Raw genomic sequence first — 20,719 nt, forward strand, 5'->3', positions numbered from 1 at the left:
CAGTTTGAGGAGTTAAAGTCGGCTCTTCCAGTGTACACGGCAGTCCTCCCCACCTCCACATGATAAAACAGTGACACCTGAGGGGGATTATTAATGACACAAAGAGGTGCATTAGAGGTTAAGTGCTACATATCCAGTCACTACGTCAAGAGAAGGTATTAGTGGTAATGGGTTGCCATAGAGAATCTGCAACAATAAATGAAGGCATAGATCCAAATGACGTTAAACTGGACGGTATTTCTGAAAATACTGAATTGTTCAACACTTGGCACTCCCCAGATCGCAGCAAGAGGGAGGAAGTTTATACACTTACACATAAGTTTATACAAAGTTACACTTGTTTTATGGCATACAAGGTAACTCTGCAATTGTTTCCTTCAGTAATTTGTTCTTTTGTAATGAAAATACCATTTTTTCCACATTTTTCCATCTGTAAGTGGTTTGCTGTATTACAATGATAAAAAAAAAATAAACAGTAAGCATCCATAGTTATTTCTATGCAGGTGATCTCAGTTACGTGTTTAATATAAGAGAAACCAAAAGAGAGGATGGGAAAGGACAGAGATGGGGGCAGGGGCAGAACTACATTTAATTATACTTCACTGCCTGAAGTAAAGCAACTCTATCCACACACAAATGTATAAGCATGCAGTCTAGTTGTAAGAAGAGCAGCTCTTCTGCAAGCCACTGGGTGCAGTTGGCAGACTGCTAATCTGAAAACAAGGCCATTTTTATGTGTAATAAGGCGTTTTCTATTTACATGAGGAAAAACTGTCTTACAGAGTGGGAAAGGAAGAAGCAAAGTGTAAACCTCTACAACTGAGCAGGACAAACACTTCTGCTATTCTCAGAAAAGAATCATCATTTTCAGCTTAAGTCTGAAGAGCTTCAAGAGAAGTTAGAAGAAGTGAGGCACTGAGAAACAGAAAGACAAATACATCTACACAACATGAACTGTATTTCGACACGTTTGAATACAGAAACTTTCTTTTCCATCCCACTTAGTGCTTTGATTTCTACTGCTGTAGCAATTTAATAAGAAAGTTGGTTTCACTAACTGAAATTAAAGGTTAATTTTACCAGATCACTGTATGGAATACAGGCGGTAGTACTTAGAAAGCTGGAGACTGACACCTGCATGTAAGAATTTAGTTTAAAAAAAATCAGTTTATGTCAATTTTTTATTAGATATCAGCAGTTTACAAATCTGAATTAAGAAACCAAGTTACAGAACAGAATTCATTTGAGCTCATTCTTGGTTGTGAGGTTTTTCCTTTAAGATCTCATCATTTTTATACAAGATGTCATCAACAAAAAAACTAAACTGTCTAAAACACAGTTCTAACATATTTCCTCATCCAAAACTTCATTATTTATCAAAAAACGGTGATTATTCTGAACATTTTAACAAGCATTTTACTAACTACTCTATTAGGCCCTTTATATACTTTAAGTTTTTTTTTCCATGTGTACACAATACAGATTGTTTTTAAAGCACTTAAGGATTCCATATTGCAAATTCTATAACTTTCAAACCAGGAATAAATAGATTTTATCTAGTTGTGAGAACAATCTATTATTCAAAATACCAGGTGCCTTATTCCCCCCCATACCTCACATTAAGCATAACATTTTCTTGCAGAAACATTGTTTTAAAACATTAATCCCCATCATCTTAACACACATCAATTTATGACTGCAAGAGCTTCTACTTCCTGATAAATGCAGGTTTAACTTCATTCTATGATTTGTTACAGTCCGCTAAATACCATCTCAGCATAGGCTTACTTTCTTCTCCACAGCCTGTAAGACAGCTAGAAGATCTGTCTGGCAACTGAGGATGCAGGTGCACAGAGGTTTCTATTGGGAAAGCTCACTTCTAATGTACGTGCTCATCCTTCTTTCTATTTCTTGCCTCACAGACAAAAGCAGTAATAATATAAAGCTCCCAGCATCTAACATAACATCAAGGTCACTAAGAGAAATACAAGACTGTAAAGGAAAAGAAAAATAAAAGCATATGCAATGTAACAAGTTGCTACATGATTTCTGCTCTGTAAAGACAAAATAGCAATAAAAAGATGCCGCTCCAGAAAGCTGCACAAAAATAGGCTGGAACAGTTAAAGACATTAACAGTCTTAAGGCAACCTTTATTCAAATCAGCAGTGTGATTATTTGTGCATCTGAAGAGAAACTCTTCTTTAGTGTACTTAATCAATACGCAAGTTGTTAAGAACCATATCGATCCTAGAAAACAAGCAAACAAAAGAAAAACCAGACATAAACATGCTTTCCATTGAAAGAAATCAGTTTCATTTACGGCAGTGAAATAAACTGCAGTTTAATTCTTAAAATCTTTAAGAAAACCGGCCATCGTTTTGAAGAACTGGAGCTTACAGCTATACTGAGGGATAGTTAGCTTGATTTTCAAATATAAAATAGCTCCCAATGCCCTCATACAGGAAAACCAAAATACAGGAAAGCTTTACATGATGGAGAATAAGATGCTTTAATTTTGTGCCCTAGTACAGACCTAAAGTACTACTGTCAAATCAGAACCAATACAAGAGTTAGGAGCTGTAACAGTAAGATGACAGCAAACAACTTCTGTCATGGAAATTGTGTTTAGGTTTTAAGGAAAAAAGCACTCTCTACAAGGGAAGAAACAAAAAGAAGGTGCGCAATAAGCTACGGATTTACTTCTAGAATTACAAAGAACTACTGTCAATCATGGCAGTTCTATGAAGTTCAAAACTGAACTTCATTCATTCTTTCCTTCCCCAAAATAATCCACAGCAGGATCTATGACATCAGATGCCTACAAGACAACTTTAATTGAAGTGTAAGATATCACAATTTGTACTAACCTGTATAGATGTCATGACTCCATTAGCGAGTACAGAAAGCTTTCCAGCCACTGATTTCACTCCTTGTTTAAACTGGGCAATATCAGGAGCAGAAGGTAAGACGTTCGTAATGTTGTAACTTCCTAAAGGGGCAAACACCCAGAGACAAAAAGAAAACAATTCTGTATGAAAAGCAGACTTCTTTCTTCCCCTGAGAAATACAGTATGCTACTGAGTGGACTAAAGATGAACATCTGATAACCACTACAGGAAACAGTAGGTCTGAACCTTAAATTTCTTAAATCCACCTTGCTTTTTATTTTTTCATTAGCTTGTATTTCCACCCAGCCTGTCATTTTCTACACTTTACATTCCCAGTTAAGCAACGTATGTTTGGATGAGACACGCTTTATCCAGTGCTTCCAACCTGCTGCAGTGTCTTGTACCCTGAACAGCTGTTCTCACGTTGTGATTTGGAGACGAAGGAGAAGTAATGAACTTTATTTGTGTGCATAGATGGGCACGCTTTGCTTGCTGTTTACTATATCCACAGACCGAAAATTCTCTGGAATTACAGTAATGGTCATTTACATAGCAGGTTTTCACACCGCCCAACAAAGCTGGCAATCCAACCCTCCTTATTAACAGTGTTACATCTACTGCTGTTATGAGAATTACAGGTTTAAAAACAACAGAAATCAGAGGTGTTTCAAAACAAACGGTATGACAAATATTAACACACAATTACAATCAAATGCTCATTAGTGAGAAGAATTATCAGCATGCTAAATTCTGCAAAGTATTTTTAAGTCTTCTAAATGTCTGATACTGTGAAGGACACAAATGTCAGTGAAAGAGCTCTTGCACAACTACGATCTCATGAATAAATGAGGTTCCTGAGAGGAAGCATATCAAAATAAACCATTTTCCAAATAAGACTAATCTGCAGCCCTAATATAGGCCAATCGATACCTTTGGTCAGTCAGAGCACATCTGGTAACTCGCACACAGTTATCAACCTGCACACAAGTTCACCCAGCTGCAGACACCACATCCTTCAGAACTGCAACTCCTTTCAGCAGTATTTCCACATGCTGGCTTGCAAAAGCATTTCTTTATACTGACTGTCTTTATTATTATTTCTTCTTCTTTCCCCAGAGAGAGAATCTGCAGCTCCCCTTTTCATATTTGGCAAGCTTCCTCTCCCCAGAGACCTTCCAATAGCACACGGGCACATTGCCTATTGCTTCTTTTCAAAAAATCATTCAAAAATTCACTATCACTGACATATCTCTACTTCTGAACTGTAACCGTATCCATTCCATTGAATATATGCTTCAGCTTGTTTATTCCTATTAAAACCAGAATAATGTTAATAAAAATAACATATGAGTAAAGGGAATGAAATTACTCTCTTTTCAAATGATTTTTCCCCTGTTTTTCTAGTTTACAAGAAGTTTCCCAGACAAACAAAACAACAGAGGTAGATAACTCCTTTTTTTCCAGCTTCCTTTGAAATGACAGAATCACAGCGATCATCGAGTCCAACCCCCCTGCCAAAGCAGGTTCCCTACACCAGGTCACACAGGTAGGCATCCAGGCAAGTCTTGGATATCTCCAGAGAAGGAGACTCCATAACCCCCCTGGGCAGCCTGTTCCAGTGCTCCGTCACCCTCACTGTAAAGAAGTTCTTGAGCACATTCATGCGGAACTTCCTTTGCTCCAGTTTCTGGCCATTTCCCCTTGTCCTGTCTCCACACACTGCTGAGAAGAGTCTGGCCTCCCTACTTTGCCTCACACACCTCAGATAATTCTAGACCTGTATCCGGTCCCCTCTCAGCCTTCTTTTCTCAAGGCTAAACAGACCCAGTTCCCTAAGTCTCTCCTCACAGGGGAGATGCTCCAGGCCCTTCACCATCTTTGTGGCCCTCCGCTGGACTCTTTCCAAGAGATCCCTGTCTTTTTTGTACTGGGGAGCCCAGAACTGGACACAATATTCCAGATGAGGCCTCACCAGGGCAGAGTAGAGGGGAAAGATCATCTCCCTCGACCTGCTGGCCACGCTCTTTTTAATGCACCCCAGTATGCCATTGGACTTTTTGGCTACAAGGGCACACTGCTGGCTCATGGCCAACCTACCGTCCACCAAGACACCCAGGTCCCTCTCTGCAGAGCTCCTCTTCAGCAGGTCATCCCCCAACCCGTACTAGTGCATGCAATTATTCCTCCCTAGGTGCAAGACCCTACACTTGCTTTTTTAAACCTCATCTGGTTTCTTACTGCCCAGTTCTCCAACCTGACCAGGTCATGCTGAATAGCAGCACAGCCTTCAGGTGTGTCAGCCAATCCTCCCAACTTCAAATCACCAGCATACTTGCTGAGGGTGGCCACTCTCCCCTCATCAAAGTCACTGATGAAGATTTTGAACAAGACCGGACCCAGCACTGACCCCTGGGGAACACCACTATTTACAAGTCTCCAACCGGACTCTGCACCACCAATGATGATTGTCTATGCTCAGACAGTTCTCAACCCACCTCACTGTCCACTCATCTATCCCACACATTCCTCAGCTTTGTTATAACGATGTCATGGGAGACATTATCAAATGCCTTGCTGAAATCAAGGCAGACTACATCCACTGCTCTCCCCCCATCCACTGACAACATCATAGAAGGCTACCAGGTTGGTCGAGTATGACCTCCCCTTGGTGAGCCCATGCTGAATACTCCTGATAACCTCCTTTTCTTCCAATTGTCTGGAGATGGCATCCAACACATCTCAGGGATTCCTGAGGGAGAGCTTTTTCACTGAAGACAGAAACAAAGAAGGCATTCAGAATCTCTGCCTTCTCAGCATCTCCTGTTACCAGAACACCCCCCTCACTTAGTAGGGGACGCACATTCTCCCTAGTTTTCCTCTTACTGTTAACATACTTAAAAACACCTTTTTTATTATCCTTTATCACTTTTGCCAGATTCAGTTTCAGGTGGGATTTAGCCTTCTTCATTGCATCCCTGCAGGCCGTGACAACATTTCTATATTCTTCCCAAGTGCTCAGGCCCTTTTTCCAAATTTCATGGACCTTCTCCTTCCCTTTGAGTTTCTGCATGAACTCCTTGCTCATCCACACAGGTCTCCTGCCACCCTTTCCCAATTTCTTGCTCACAGAGACGCACTGATCCTGAGCTTGGAAGAAGAGCTGTTTAAATGCTGACCAGTTTTCACAGGCCCTCTTATCTTCTAACACTCTAGCCCATGGGATAGCTCCAAGTAGGTCCTGGAAGAGATCAAAATTGGCTCTCCTTAAGTCCAGGGTAGCAATCCTACTTTTTGCTTTGCTTCTTCCACTCAGGATGTTGAACTCCACCATCTCATGGTCACTACAACCCAAGCTGCCCCTGACCTTTACTTACTTAACAAGTCCTTCCTTATTAGTGAGAATAAGGTCCAGTGACACCCCTTCCCTTGTTAGTTCCAACACCACCTGAATCAAAAAGTTGTCTTCAACACATTGCAAGAACCATCTGGACTGTGTGTGCCTGGTCATGTTGCTCATTCAGCAAATATCTGGATAACTCAAGTCCCTCATAAGCACCAGTGCCTGAAGTCGTGGCACTACTTCCAGTTGCTTATGGAAGGCCTCATCAACCTCCTCCTCTTCCTGATCAGGGGGCCTGTAGTACACACCCACAACAGTGTCACCCTTGCCAGCCTGCCCCTTGATTCTCACCCACAAGCTCTCCACTGCTACATCACTCTCCCCCAGGTGGAGTTCAATACATTCTAGCTGCTCTCTCACATAAAGAGCAACTCCACCACCCTGCCTTGCCAGCTGATCTTTCCTAAAAAGCACATAGCCCTCCATGACAACATTCCAGTCCTGTGAGCTGTCCCACCATGTCCCATGATTGCAATGAGATCATGGCCTTGTGACCACACACAGATCTCCAACTCTTCCTGTTTATTTCCCATGCTGCTCACATTACCGTGCAGACACTTTAGGGAAGTAGCTCCCCCCTCGCCCCTCTCCATCCCTTTGAACTCCACCTTCTTCACCCATCAAGCTCTGTTCTGAACCTTGAACTACCCACTCAACCCCAACTGCCCTCATTTTGTCCCCTTCCCCCTTCATACCTAGTTTAAAGACCTGTCAATAAGACCCACCAGTTCCTCAGCTAGGACCCTCTGACCTCTTGGAGACAGGCTACTTCCATTTGCAGCCATCATGCCAGGTGCTGAGTAAATTGCCCCATGGTCAAAAAAAACCACCAAAATTCCTGTGTTTGCACCAACTCCTTAGCCATTTATTTATGAGGTGGGTTTTCCAGATCTCTCAGTATCCTTCTTTGCCACTGAAGGTATAGGAGAAAAAGCCACCTGCACACCTGTTCCTTCAACTACCCGCCCAAGTCCCCTGGAGTCTTTCTTGATAGTCCTCAGGCTTTTCTCAACAGTTTCAGGGCTTCAAACCTAGTATAGAGGCATTTGGGGAACCGAGGTAGGTTGGGATGGGGGTTGCCTGTGTCACCGAGCTGGAACCTGCTGCCATTCCTTCTCTTCTCTCAAGCTGGCTCCCTCAGTTGACTATGGAAAGGGAGTGGGTCCACCACAGTCTGGGGGGGTGCAATCTTTGCATCTTTCTTGCAGAGATTTACACCACCAGTCGATCTCATGCTCACATTCTCAGATGGTTCTTAATCTCTCTACGTCCTCCCTAAGCTCCACCACCAGACTGAGTAGCTCATCCACCTGCTCACACCTCACACAAGTGGCATCCTTCCCATCCTCCCCCAGCAGCAGCAGGATCTGGCACTACCTGCAGCCACAGACCTGAACTGCCACATTCTTGGGCGGGCCCTCTGTGTCACCTGCATTGCTACAGTCTTCTTAAGGCAAGCCTGCCATCTGGTAGAGACCATGTTTGAAACTGTGGCCTCAGGGTCTGTCAGGAGAGCTATCAGTAGAGCTGGTCTTGTGAGCAAAGACAACAGCACTGCACAAGACCCACCTCCCACACCAACAGCTGCAGTAATGTATGGGCAGCATGGTCTGTGCTCACACTCAGACTTCCCTCCCTGTTATCAACGGACACTAACATCCTTTTCTCACCTGGTGCTTTATGCGGGCAAAAGCCAGCTTCCACCCTCCCAAAGGCTGCTTTTAAGCCTCACAGAAAGGAGTCAAGGTCAGCTCAAGAGTGGGCAGAGCCAGCTCCACCCCTGCTGGTTCAGCAGCCCACCCACAAGCTGCCAGCCCCCTGCACCAGCACACTGCTTTCACTGGCTTCAAAAAAGCCCTAAAAAGAGCTTTTTGGTTAGCCTTTTTGCTTTAGGTCCCTTACCCAGCGCAGTCTTACCTGCCCTGAAGCTGATCTCTGCAGCAATCATCATTTGCAAGCCAACCTGACGTGCCATCTTTCAAAAGCAACAGTATAAAATACATATATATATATACGCACGCACAAAATAAAGACTCCTTTTTGCAGCCTTATCTTTTTAGTAACTAGATCCTCCAGTGTTCTATATAAAGACAGGTATCCGGAAACTCTGTGATGTAAAATCTCAGCAGTGTTCATGAAAACATCTTTAGTTTCAAGATAGTCTATATTGGCAAGGACCCCAGAATCACAGCAGTGCATTTCTTGTCAGCCTCCGGTCTTCTGATAACATTTATTTTTCGGAACTGATCACGATCTTGACATTAATCCAACAACAGACAAGCTACGAGGGTCACTGTCTTGAAATAACCTTTAAGAAGGGGATTGTAACAGGAAAAACAAGCAGGAAAGGCAGGTCCTAGAGCCGAAATATAACGTGAATTTAAAATACATGAACTAATAATCCTTGGTGCATTGTTTCCTCACTTTTATTGCTCAGAAGTGCAGTAACTACACAGGAAATTGAGCCACTTTGTAACATAACTTCAAATTCACCGTTGAATTACATAACAAGGATGCCAGTCGCAGTGAGTAACTAACCATGAAATAGAAGAAAGTATCATGCATTCTTTCATAAGAAATCTCTGTACTCCAAATGCCCTAAGAGCCCTTCCAAATAGGTAGCAAGGAATAAACATGTGCGCAATTTCTATACACATGATAAACTTTGTAGAATTGCCTATAAGTATCCTTATGTGGAATATGATGAGAGGTTTATCAGGTATACATGGACACACCTAGCATATAAATGAGCAGAATCCTCAAATATCATATTCTGAGAAAGGATAGAACCTATTTTGAAATGATACTATGTTGTTGAATAAGTAGCAGGATGTCAAAAAACAGTGAGATTTTTCAATAGCCTAAACATTGCTTTTCCATCTGTCCAATACTTCTTCATTTCTAATGACACATACTCTCCAGCCTAAAGTACTCCAACAAACCTTCTCAACTGTCAAACAGCTTGCAACATTTACATAATTATTTGGCAAGCCCAGTGTTTGAAGTAGATTCAATACTGTTATTACATGTGGCACACGTGCTAACTCCTCAAAAGATTACCTGAATTTAGGTGTCATCTCCTTCGTTCTTATAAAAGATTATCGTAGAGTTTTGGGGTTTTTTTTTGTTAGTTTTCTTAAACAAAAAAAGCAACATATCACAAAAATTGCAGTAAAATACTGAAGACACTGAACTGAAAACACGTCACTTTTTATCTAATAAATGAACTTCCTGGATAAAAAAGAAAAGACTATACCTGTCTTGCTTGTTTGATCTATTGGCAATATTAATGCATATTGTACTTAGCATACTTTTTGCAGAATACAGCAGTAAATAGCTTTCTGATACCACAACTAGCAGCAGAGTATTGGAGTACATCCCACAGCACGCTATGGTTTCTCACCCAGTTAAATATGTACCTGCTGGTTGCTTTCTCTGATCTTCAAACAAGTCAGCTGAACTTATAGAGGAGCTTCCAGAAAGTCTTTCCAGTCGAGCCCTAGCTTCATACTAGAAAAGAATTAAGAAAAAGTATTTTAACAGTGTGCTGGCATTTTGAGAGTTGAAGTAAAATAATGAGACTATTAAACATAAAAATCCATCTGAAGTTGATTATTCTAAAAGCTACTGTTTAGAAGCTATGTGGCTTATACAGCATGAGTTTGTCCTCTCTTCAACTCATTTCTGAATGGATCAAAGAGTGACATCTGCCACTGCAACACTGAGAGGCCACTTCAGTGTTAGCTCCCCTAAAAAAGTTTATACTGCTGACCAGGCAGAGGACAAGGCACTATTCAATCACTAAAAATCACAACAAAACATATGAATCAGCAGCTAGGAATGAAAAGACATTCCAGTTAGCATCACATTGGCAACACAACATGTTTGTATCATAGAATCATACAATGGTTTGGGTAGAAGTGACCTTAACGCCCACCCAGTTTCAACCCCCTGCTGCAAGTAGGGTTGCCATCCAGCAGCTCAGGCTGCCCAGGACCCCAGCCAACCTGGCCTTGAGTGGCTCCAAGGATGGGGCATCCACAGCTTCTCTGGGCAGCCTGTTCAGTGTCTCACTATTTACTGAGTGAAGAATTTTCCTGCTATCACCTAACCCCTCCCTTCTTTTAGTTTAAAACCATTCCTCCTTGTCCTGTTGCTACCAGGTCATGTAAAAAGTCAGTCACCCTCACAGCCACAGTGAGGTCTCCCTGAAGCCTTCTCCCTGCTGAACACATAATGATTTTAATTAAACTTCTCCCAGTTCTTAGTCCTTGGGAATGGTGATACAAAGATTGTATCATTTTATACCAGTATTTACATCGTTATTTTTTCTTTAAAAGGATATATATATATTTAAAATGATTATTTGCCTACAAAATTCTAACTAGTATTACTGCTTTTGTTTTATTATTATTTGTAGGCTGATCCAATTATATGCCATTTGCTGAACAATTTATAAGCTTACGCAGCCCTACAATTGTAAGGAGATTGCTATTTTCATCAACAGTTCGTTAGCATCAGATTTGTTGTTTGAGATGGAAGAAGCTGGGCTTCATCCAGCATCAGGCTGATTCTTTCTAAATCAAAGACTGCAGAACCACAGTCTACCACCTCTACCAGAAAAGAATGATATTGGGTGCAAGCTCCTCCTAGCAGCTGCAGCTTCTTGAGAGGAAATACTAAAGCATCAGAGTTAGTGGAGACTTGTCCGTTTCTATCAAACAGATTTTCAAAAGGACATAACTCCACAAACTTTGCAATTTTACAGATCGTTAAGTATTTACTGCCTGTTCTTTATGCACAACACCACCTTGTTCTACAGCCAAATAATAGCTTCACGTCCAGTAACATTTATCACTGTTTTCAACTTACATCTGCATGATCTTGCCTTCCAAAATACATGTCCGATGAAATTGCTTTTACATTGCCAAATTTTTTTTGTGCCTCATCGGTGCTTGAAGATGGCTCATAGTCAGGCTTACGACGAGATGCAGGCCTAAAGAAAAATAGAGCACATTAGCGGTGTAACATTTATATCATGGCAGAATGCTAAATCAAATAAGAAGTTACTACCATCTTCATTTTTTGAAGTCCAGAAGTATAATTGTGATTTATAAAACAGCAGCATGTAGAAATTAAATCAGCGTAAATCCAGGACTGTATAACTAGTCTGACATAGTAGTAAATAAAATTTCAGTGACAGTTTTACAAGACAACGAACTTATAGCATCTGAAATTCATTAATCCTGCCATATTTATTTTTAGAGTTCAATGAAAAGGTAAGCCAAAATTACATCAACAATAACAGGATATTTCCACAAGGCCTCAAAAGAAAAACACACCCACCTAAAAACACAACATCAGTGAAATTCACATTTCAACCTAGCAGTATGAAAAGATCCGGCCTTTTACCTCAGCAAACATGCATATTCAACTGCTTTTGTCTTTTTCTAAAGGAAAAAAGAAGCTTAAATAACTAACAGCATTATGAACATCAATGCCTATCTTGTGCAGAATGTATCACCGGCCCAGTCTTTCAGACAGAACAGAATATGCTTTTCTTCAAAAAAAAAAAGTTACATTAAGCACACAGATAAATGAAAAATGGTTTTAAATAAGAACAGAAGCAAATAAAGCAGGCAATCGCACAAAAGCCCACATTCTTGCATTTTCTGTTTTATTGAAAAGATGAGAAGACAGTTGTTGTCACACAAAGAAATACATTCATCTCTTATAACCACAATTAGATCTGTTGTCTCTTTGATTTCTTGATCCTGAGAGCTGAGTTTCACTCCTTCGGGAACTGGGCTCCACTTGGTTCATTAGGCAATACACAAAGCAAATAAAACAAGTATGTTCTTGAAACAACCAAATATAAATCATTCTCTGTTTTGCCTACCACCTTTATGCTGCAAAAACTTAGGAAACTACCTCCAGTAGATACAATGCACAACACTAATCAAAACAGAGAACACCTTTTAAACATAACTGAACATGAAATTCAGCTCACAGAAGAAACTCAGCCAGGAGGTTCCTTTATGACCACGTTCTCCCTCTAGACTGGAAAAAAAAATCTCTCTACTATGATCAGGATTCAAACAGTATTAGCACACTTGGACTTTCTGTTCAAAAATCAGTATTTCTTGGCATACCTGTCTGAAAATCCTGTATTTTTCGGAGTTAATATTACATCGATATCTCTACTATTACTTTCCTTCTTCCAGAAAGGATCTGAATTGTCATCCCATTTAGAGAAAGTGTTGCTTCTCAAATCTGAAGAATCGTAGTACCTAAATAAAAGAAAAGAAATATTGAAAAAGTAGGCACTCTTACACTTAACTGAGTGGAAAGTTCATCTTCCCCTTAGGGTGAATATGGCCACGAATCTATGTAGCGGACTTCCAGAGAGATCTGTTCTCATCAAAGATAGCAAAGATTTTGTTAACTTAAGTATTCCATCTGTTTTGGAGTCAGGCAAAGTACTTGGAAAAAACACTGTCAAGACACCTACTTGACTTCAGACAAACACTAAAAACTTCACAACAGGCCCTGCGAGCAGGGTTTTTGCATCATGACAGCCCAGTTTGTTCATAAATGCTTGGTGCTCTTGGCAGGCACTCCATACTAATATACCAGAATAAAGCCACCACCACTTTCAAGGCACTTTAGAGATTCAAATGTACCTAACCCATGCCATCTGATGGTGCCGTGGGTCCACATGCGGCCAAGTTTTCTAATCACAGAGCTGACAGTGGTTGATCTCAGAGTTACATACAGATCTACCTCCAGCAAGTTAATCTGCTCCCACTTCCTGTAGCATTAACAAAATTCAAAGCTGTACAGAAAGCCCTTACCTCAGGTCCTATATATTTTTGTATGCAAAAGTGACTGTGAAACGTCTGAGCTTTAGAACATGTTTTATTAAACAATGATCAAGAACATATTTCTTGAAAATCAGTTTCATTTGAACAACTGAGACAATCTTTTTGCACATCAAAACTGCAGGGAACATAAAAAAAAGGAAAAAACTGAAACATGTTTGACAAGGTACTTTATCCTGAGCATTTCCTCTTTGATTATCTACATACATACAGATAACACTTGGGGAAAAAAAGAAAACCATATATATATTAAACGCTAAGCACTGAGTGTTTCTCTTTGTGGCTAAATTAAAATCCTAAAGTTTGGATATGACTAGGATAGGGGTAAGATGATCAAAACAACAGGAAGCATTAAAGCTGGACCCACATTTCATATAAAGAGCCATTTGAAAAACATGCTCTGTTTGTGTTACAGTCAGGACACTGTTTTTGCAGTTTATGGGAAATGTGACACCTTCAGTAAAGTCTCCCACGGCTGCACATGTAAAAGAGCAAGGACAGATCTGTGATTAACTCCCGCAAAAATCTCTCTCTTTCTCTCCCAGCAAGAAAGGAGACTCACTGAGATGCAATCTTCATTTTCACAACTTCACCTCACAGAGTGGATGTTACATGCAAAATATTTTTGAGGGCATTTTTTTCCTGCTAAAGGCACTATTTAAATCTCTCCGCTGTATGGATACAGCTGGAAAATCCGCGGAAAGAGTCATCAATATAAACTGAAATGAAAGGAAGAAAAGCACTCTTTGGGGCACATCACTATATTAATTCAATCTTTTCCTGTTCCTGTGATTCTAGGTTGTTTTCAGTGGAACCCCACACAAAATGAAAAGAGGGCAGAAACTCCCAGACGGAAGTGGCAGAGCATCAGAGCGAAGGCTGTCTGCCAAACTGCCTCACTCAGCCACTGATCTCGACAGCTCAGAAACACGGCAAGGCGCTATATGCTTTCCTACAACCATTCTCCTTCAGCCTGATAGTGCAGATTGTGTCATACGTTCCTATGGTAGCAGGATGTAGAAGCACAGTGTAAGAAACCTGACATTGCAAGGCTGCTATCCTTGCTCACCTAAAGAAGTGACGCTCAGCTGCAAAACTTCCACAGGGATGTATTATAACAAAGTGGGGGTATGAGGGCAGGGAGACGAAGCAATCCAATCCCTCAAAGACCATTGAAACAACAGGACTGGAAAGGGATTACTCACAAGCTGCTTTGACTAAAATGGGAGGAAACACCATATAATAATAATTTAAAAGTTTATTATTATGCTAATAAACATCTTTAAAATACAGCCAAACAAAACAAAACCCAAGGATTCTGATAATGTTTAATTATATTTTAAAATCTTAAGGTACACATCTTGCTTGACTTACAGGTATGTACTGGCACTAATATCAAGCATAATTATTTTGCTTTTTGCTATATACTGAGATGACAGTAAAGTTACTCTGTGTCTATTTCAAAGTCACAGCTTGCAATAAATGATAACTGCCTTATAAACCTTACCATGTCCAACAATCTGACACTTTCTCTAAAGAGAAAGAATTGATATATCAACTCTGATTAGATTCTACTACTGCTGCAATACACACAAGAGTCAAAAACAGGTAGGTCACAATTCGCCTTCTAATTATTGAACCAAAACACATTAAAAAGCCTCTTCCATAATTCATAATTCGTCTGTTAGTAGACTTATAAATAATTTGAGAGCAGTAACAGTTCTTTTGAAGGTACAAATAAATAGAGGAGCACTGAGAAGATGCATGCTTCGTTTTAGAAGACTGCTGCCAGTTCTCTTGGTATCATATTTGCAATTGTGCTGCTAGTGATTACACAACAAAGTAATGACATAAAAGCCTTTGAGTTTCTATTTACCTACCTACAAGTAATTAGGTACCATTTTCCATGTTACTTTGGCAACAATTCAATAAAGTTTACAAAAGGACCACCTGTTTCTATCAGTCCCGCTGTACGAATGCAATTAATGCATGTCAGGCACTTCGCTGTCTCCTTCCCAGCAACATCTGCAGTGCATTTGTGCTCTGACCCAAACTTTTTTGTCTAAGATTTTCTTAATTTTATGTTTAAAGTCAAAGTCTTGTATTATGAGACTACAGATATCTACGTAATTCATCTAGCACACAACATATCAAGATTTACTTCTTTTTGCATTCGGCACATTCATAGGTAAAAGATGCCAACAGCAGTCAATCTTGTACCAGATTTTGATATTTATTTAATTTTCAACTGAGCACTGAAGACACATCGAAGTTCCACAAAACAAGCAAATATTAACTAGATTCTGCATACGGTCAATAAAAGTTTATACACCGATTCTTCACAAATAAAGGCTAGACAGGATTGGACAACTGGTGAGTCAAAACTCATAAATATCACATAATTCAGTCTACTTCTCAGAAAAAGTACCTTCTTTTTATTACATTGAAGGGCAGGAATGCTACGGAGAGCTACCCTAAAAGGCTTGAAATGTGGGACCGAGCACACTTCAAGAAATTCAACAAGGCCAAGAATAAGATCCTGCACCGGGGCAATCTCAGACATGAATAAAGGCTGGGAGATGGGTGAATAGAGAGCAGTCCTACACAGAATAACTTGAAGGTATTGGTGAACAAACAACTGAGTAAGAGCAGATCCTCCTGAAATCTACATTATGGCACACACAAGACTGTTGGGAAACAAGGTCAACTGAAGAATGGAGCTGAGTATTTACACAAAGAACTACTGAACAGCAACCACTGAAGCGGAGGAACATTTTGATACAGGGTAATCACTGAATGAGAACACAGCTGAAGCAACTTGCCCTGTGCTACATGACAACCCTTGTGCAACAGAAGAGTCTGGGGGAGGGTAGGGATGCATGCGCATGGGGTAGTGTGGTGTACAGGATGTGCTTACATGGAGATCACACCGCTACACACTACATACGCATTGTGACGCAGCAGTACATTCAAGAGCTGACTCCACGGCAACCGTGTTTGTGTCTCAGCCAGTTCTGCTTCACCAAGGACAGATCACATCTGACCAATCTGGTGGCCATCTATTACAGAGTAACGGCACCAGTGGACAACAGGAGGACAACAACTGAGGTAATCTACCTGGACTTGTGCAAAACTTCTGACACGGTCTCACAACACATCCTTATCATTAAGATGGAGAGATATGGATTTGAAGGCTGGCCAGTTGATGGATAAAGAAATGGTGGGGTCACAGCCAGAGAGCTGTTGTCAGTGGCTCTTATGTCCAGGTGGAGGCCAGTGATGAGCAGCATCCTCCAGGGGTCCACCTTGGAAGTGGTGCTTTTCAGCATCATTTATCAATGACAAAGACAGCGAGAATGAGTGCATCCTCAGGAAGTTTGCCGATGATACCAAGTTGAGTGTTGTGCAGCTGACAGAAGGAAGGGATGCCATAAAAGGTATCTAGACAGGCTTGATAAATGGGCCCATGTTAACCTAATGAGGTTCCACAAGGCAAAGTGCAAGTTGTTGCACTTGAGTTGGAGCCATCCCAGATATCTGTATTGACAAGAAGAACTCACTGAGGAGAGCTGTGCACAGAAGGACCTGGGGACACAATGGATGAACAGCTTGACATAAGTCAGCAGTAAGCACCTGCAGCCCAGAAGGCCAACTGTATCCTGGGATGCATGAAAAGAGGGGTAAGTCATCAGGAAGAGGGAGGCTGTTGTTCTGCCCTCACAAGGGCATCCAGATGTGGGGATCCCAGCAAAAGAAAGACATGGAGCAGCTGGAGCAGGTCCAAAGGAAGGCCACAAAGATGATCAGAGGGCTGGATCACCTCTCTCTCATGAAGACAGGTTGAGGGAACTGGGCTTTTTCAGTTTGTAAAAGAAGGCTCTGGGGAGGCTTCATTGTGGCCTTCAAGTACCTAAAGGGAACTTAAGAATAGGTGGGAGACTGACTTGTTATGTAATCTGACAGTGATTTTGCACCCACTGACATTAAACAACACTTGGTGAACATCTATGGAGACTGGTCAGTGGATGTGAACACAGTGAGGCAGTGGAGGTCAGAACTGGATGGTCTCTAAGATTCCTTCTAATCCAAACCATTCTGATTCTAAATACGTTTGTGTTATTGAGAGATCACCTATTTTACAACTTCTTATTTGGATGTGCCCTCAAAACGTAACAGGTGTGTATATCTGTGCAATTACCTTCTGTTTTTGTCTTGTTTCAAATATACAGCATACACTGAAATACATAACCTGCAAACACTTCTGCTCCCACCCAAAACATAAAGCCAATAAATTACCTTGAACTAGAAGAAAAATAGGAGTCTTCTACATCATCTATGTACTTTTTCTTCGGTTTTGCAACTGTTGGTGTTTCCTGTTCTATTGTTTGCATATCTGAGATAACAGAGTGGGAAATGCCACTGGGGACAGGAAAAAAAAATAAAATATATATATATATATATATATATGTGAAAAGATGACAAAGCCCACATTCTAAAATAAATAAACAAACAGCATAAGCCTTTATGTAGTTTCTGAAGCCTGCAGTCATTGCAAAAACTCTACAAACATTTAAGAAGAAATGGGAAATTAAAAAACTAAAGCCTTTGAAAGCTCAGCTAGTTCTCTGAAGTAGTGACAAGACTTTTGAATACACAAACCATTCCAACAGCTGTAAAAGAGCCACGCGATTTTTCAGAGTTTCGGCATGTAGAGGGTAGACTATAGTTAGGTTTGTAATGTTTATGAAAACATTCCAGCTACCCTCGTAACAGGCAGCTCAATAAAGCAAAAATCCTACAGGCAATCTACAACTTAAGTTAGCATCTGTCTGGAAAACTGTAACTCCTACCCCTTTCTCTGACAAATACTCCATTCTTGGACAATTACACTTCCATAACACTTCAAACTTCAGTATATTTTTTTCATTTAGAAAGTAAAATCAAGAATATCTGCATAAAACCACAGTCCACTTAAACATAGCATACAGAACTTCACATACCTTCTGTTGCTGCCAAATCCCATGCCAAGCCTCTCTAGCTCATTTTTCTTCTTACCAGATAGATTTAACTTTTCTTCTTTTGTTTTAAGATCAAGATCTCTGTAGGCCAATCGTAAAGACGATACACTAGAAAAAAAACACACAGTTAAATGTTATTGTAAAATCATTTTAAAACAGTAAGAAAACTTGATAGAAAACAAGTAATGCATATTGTACAACTGTATCTTGTTTTCTGTCCTTATGAAAATATTCATAATTAACACGATCCCATTCCAACTATAAGAATGTGAAAAACGTAGTAGAGAATACTGTCTAAACAGTACTCTAGTCTAGAACAGATAGGGTTGGGTTTTTAGTTGGCCTTTTTTTTCCTCCTTCAAAAGATATGTAAAAAATTCTATTGTTACGGCTCAGGGTACAGTTTTGCTCTACCACCATGTCAACCACTGTCAGAGTTGTACCTGTTACCAAATAATTACCAAAATTACCCAAATCTGATACATTACAGTAACCACAATACAACTCTAGTAATGAGTTCCCTTAAGTGCACCGCTTGGCCCTGCTGTATCTTTCTACATGCTCCTAATGGTTTTAACACCTGCGATATATACCTGAAGAACTTTCAGTAGAGGTAGACTACATTTACTCTCTAATGATGCTGTTATTCTCTATTGTCAAAAAAGAACCTCAGAAGGGGGGAAAGAGAATCATTGTAACTGGAATATCAAATATATTCTCTAGTATGGAAACTCTGGAACATCCAGTACTTTTTTACTCCATGGCAAACAACACATTTTGTCACCTGAAACATCCTTGTAATTCAAATACAGTAAGTGCTGTGAGATGCCACAGGCCTTTCTAAACCTCAAAACAGTATTCATTATTTCCTAGCAGTATCAGTGTAGGAGGTAGAGTTTTTTAATCACGATCACAGAACTGCAGGAACACTGCTTAAATTTAATTTGTTAGTTTGAAAGGGACACAAAAAGTAATTTTAATGAGGAACACAACAATATCTAATTCATGAGTCTGTCATAAAGTACAAGTGAATGCTGTCAGAAGAAAAATAAATGGGAAATAGACGTTACTTGTAGATACTTGTTGATATTTCTCTTCTACTTGTAACAGGAAGTCTGAAAACAATACATTTTCCTTGTAACTTTCCATCCACTTTGTACAGAAGCAGGAATGAAAAGCAAAGCCATTTGATTACTGAAATGGACTCCTCTGGACTCCTCTGGTCTTGTTTTTCATCTGGCCCCATGTGTCATTACTTAACTTTAAACAGAAGGATAAGATGCCCCTAATAAAGCTCATATCTTGCTGGACGGTGCAAGACAGAGGTTGCGTACCTGAACTTGTGATGACTGGATATTCTTTCATAGGATCATAGAATTACTCAGGTTGGAAAGGACCTCAAAGATCATCAAGTCCAGCTGCAGCCTAACCATAGTACCCTAACTCTAACAACCCTCTGCTAAACCATATCTCTGAGCACCACATCCAAACGGCTCTTAAACACATCCAGGGATGGTGACTCAACCACCCCCCTGGGGAAGGGAGGTACCTCCTTAGTACTTGCTTGGTATTTCATCAGGCTTTATGTGAGAACTAAACTACATTATGTCTTATGTTCAGATGCTGAGAACAATAAATGTCAGTCATCTGTTGAATGATTTTTGAAATCAGTAAAATCAGAAGAACTTATAATCAAAATACAGAATATATCCAGGGAAGCCTTTGATCAATTCTTACTCTTTAGAACCAACCATTATAGAGGAAATTGAAAACGTTTGCTGAAGTTCAATTTAAAAACTGCTACTGAAAGAAATCTACCCGGCAGTTTACTTAAGTAAAAAGATAGCAGTTTGCTTCATGAAATCTATTTAATGAACATAAAAGCATCTCTTATTTTCTGCAGATTAAAAATCATCACTATACCTATTAGTTTTATAATAATACCAGTAGTGTATTATTTCGTCACAGCACAGCAGAAAATGAAGAAATTGTGTACCAACTATAAAACTACTTTTCAAGTTTCAAATGGTAGGTCTCTCTGTAAAAAGGAAGCACCGAAAGTATAATTTCAAAACACATAACGAAGTCACAACTAATTAATTTACTAAAGCTCACTACTCAAGATTTTACAACTAAAACCACACAAATTAGCTGGAGGCACGAACAACTTAAAAAGCATTCATTCTTCTTTAATTTTGATATAGACTGCCATCTACAGTTAAAAACCCAGAAAGTTAACCTGCAGTGAACGTTACCTTGCCTCTACTGAGACCTGATACATAAACCCAGCTCAATGGGCATCCCTTGCATTTACAGACCTTTTTGGAGGATCCTAGCTACTCCAGAAAATTTGCAGTGGACCTACACATATCAGGTACTGACAAATGTTTCTGATACAGAGACAGAATCACTACTGTGAATTTCTTCCAAAGAGAAAAATATCATTAAAGAGATTATCATTAAAGAGCACTAATAATAACGAACAATTGTTTTTCTTTCTTATTTAGCAGCATGTTCCTCCAATTCAGTTT

The 20,719-nt window shown here is 40.0% G+C and overlaps 1 protein-coding gene across 1 annotated transcript in view; it reads right to left on the minus strand.

Annotated features, from left to right (window-relative positions):
* Nucleotides 1-218: 218 nt before the first annotated feature.
* ARFGAP3 (ARF GTPase activating protein 3) overlaps nt 219-20,719 on the minus strand; it is a 37,865-nt gene continuing 17,364 nt past the window's right edge. The window contains exons 10-16 of the mRNA XM_072333209.1: nt 18,171-18,296; nt 17,467-17,589; nt 12,442-12,579; nt 11,162-11,285; nt 9,709-9,799; nt 2,869-2,990; nt 219-2,248 (exon numbers count right to left, since the gene is read on the minus strand). Coding sequence (XP_072189310.1) covers nt 2,231-2,248; nt 2,869-2,990; nt 9,709-9,799; nt 11,162-11,285; nt 12,442-12,579; nt 17,467-17,589; nt 18,171-18,296 — 742 coding nt within the window. The 3' untranslated portion in view covers nt 219-2,230. The remainder of the gene's footprint in view (nt 2,249-2,868; nt 2,991-9,708; nt 9,800-11,161; nt 11,286-12,441; nt 12,580-17,466; nt 17,590-18,170; nt 18,297-20,719) is intronic.

Source organism: Excalfactoria chinensis, chromosome 1 (genome assembly GCF_039878825.1).
Source record: "Excalfactoria chinensis isolate bCotChi1 chromosome 1, bCotChi1.hap2, whole genome shotgun sequence".
In the NCBI taxonomy this organism is placed as follows: domain Eukaryota; kingdom Metazoa; phylum Chordata; class Aves; order Galliformes; family Phasianidae; genus Excalfactoria; species Excalfactoria chinensis.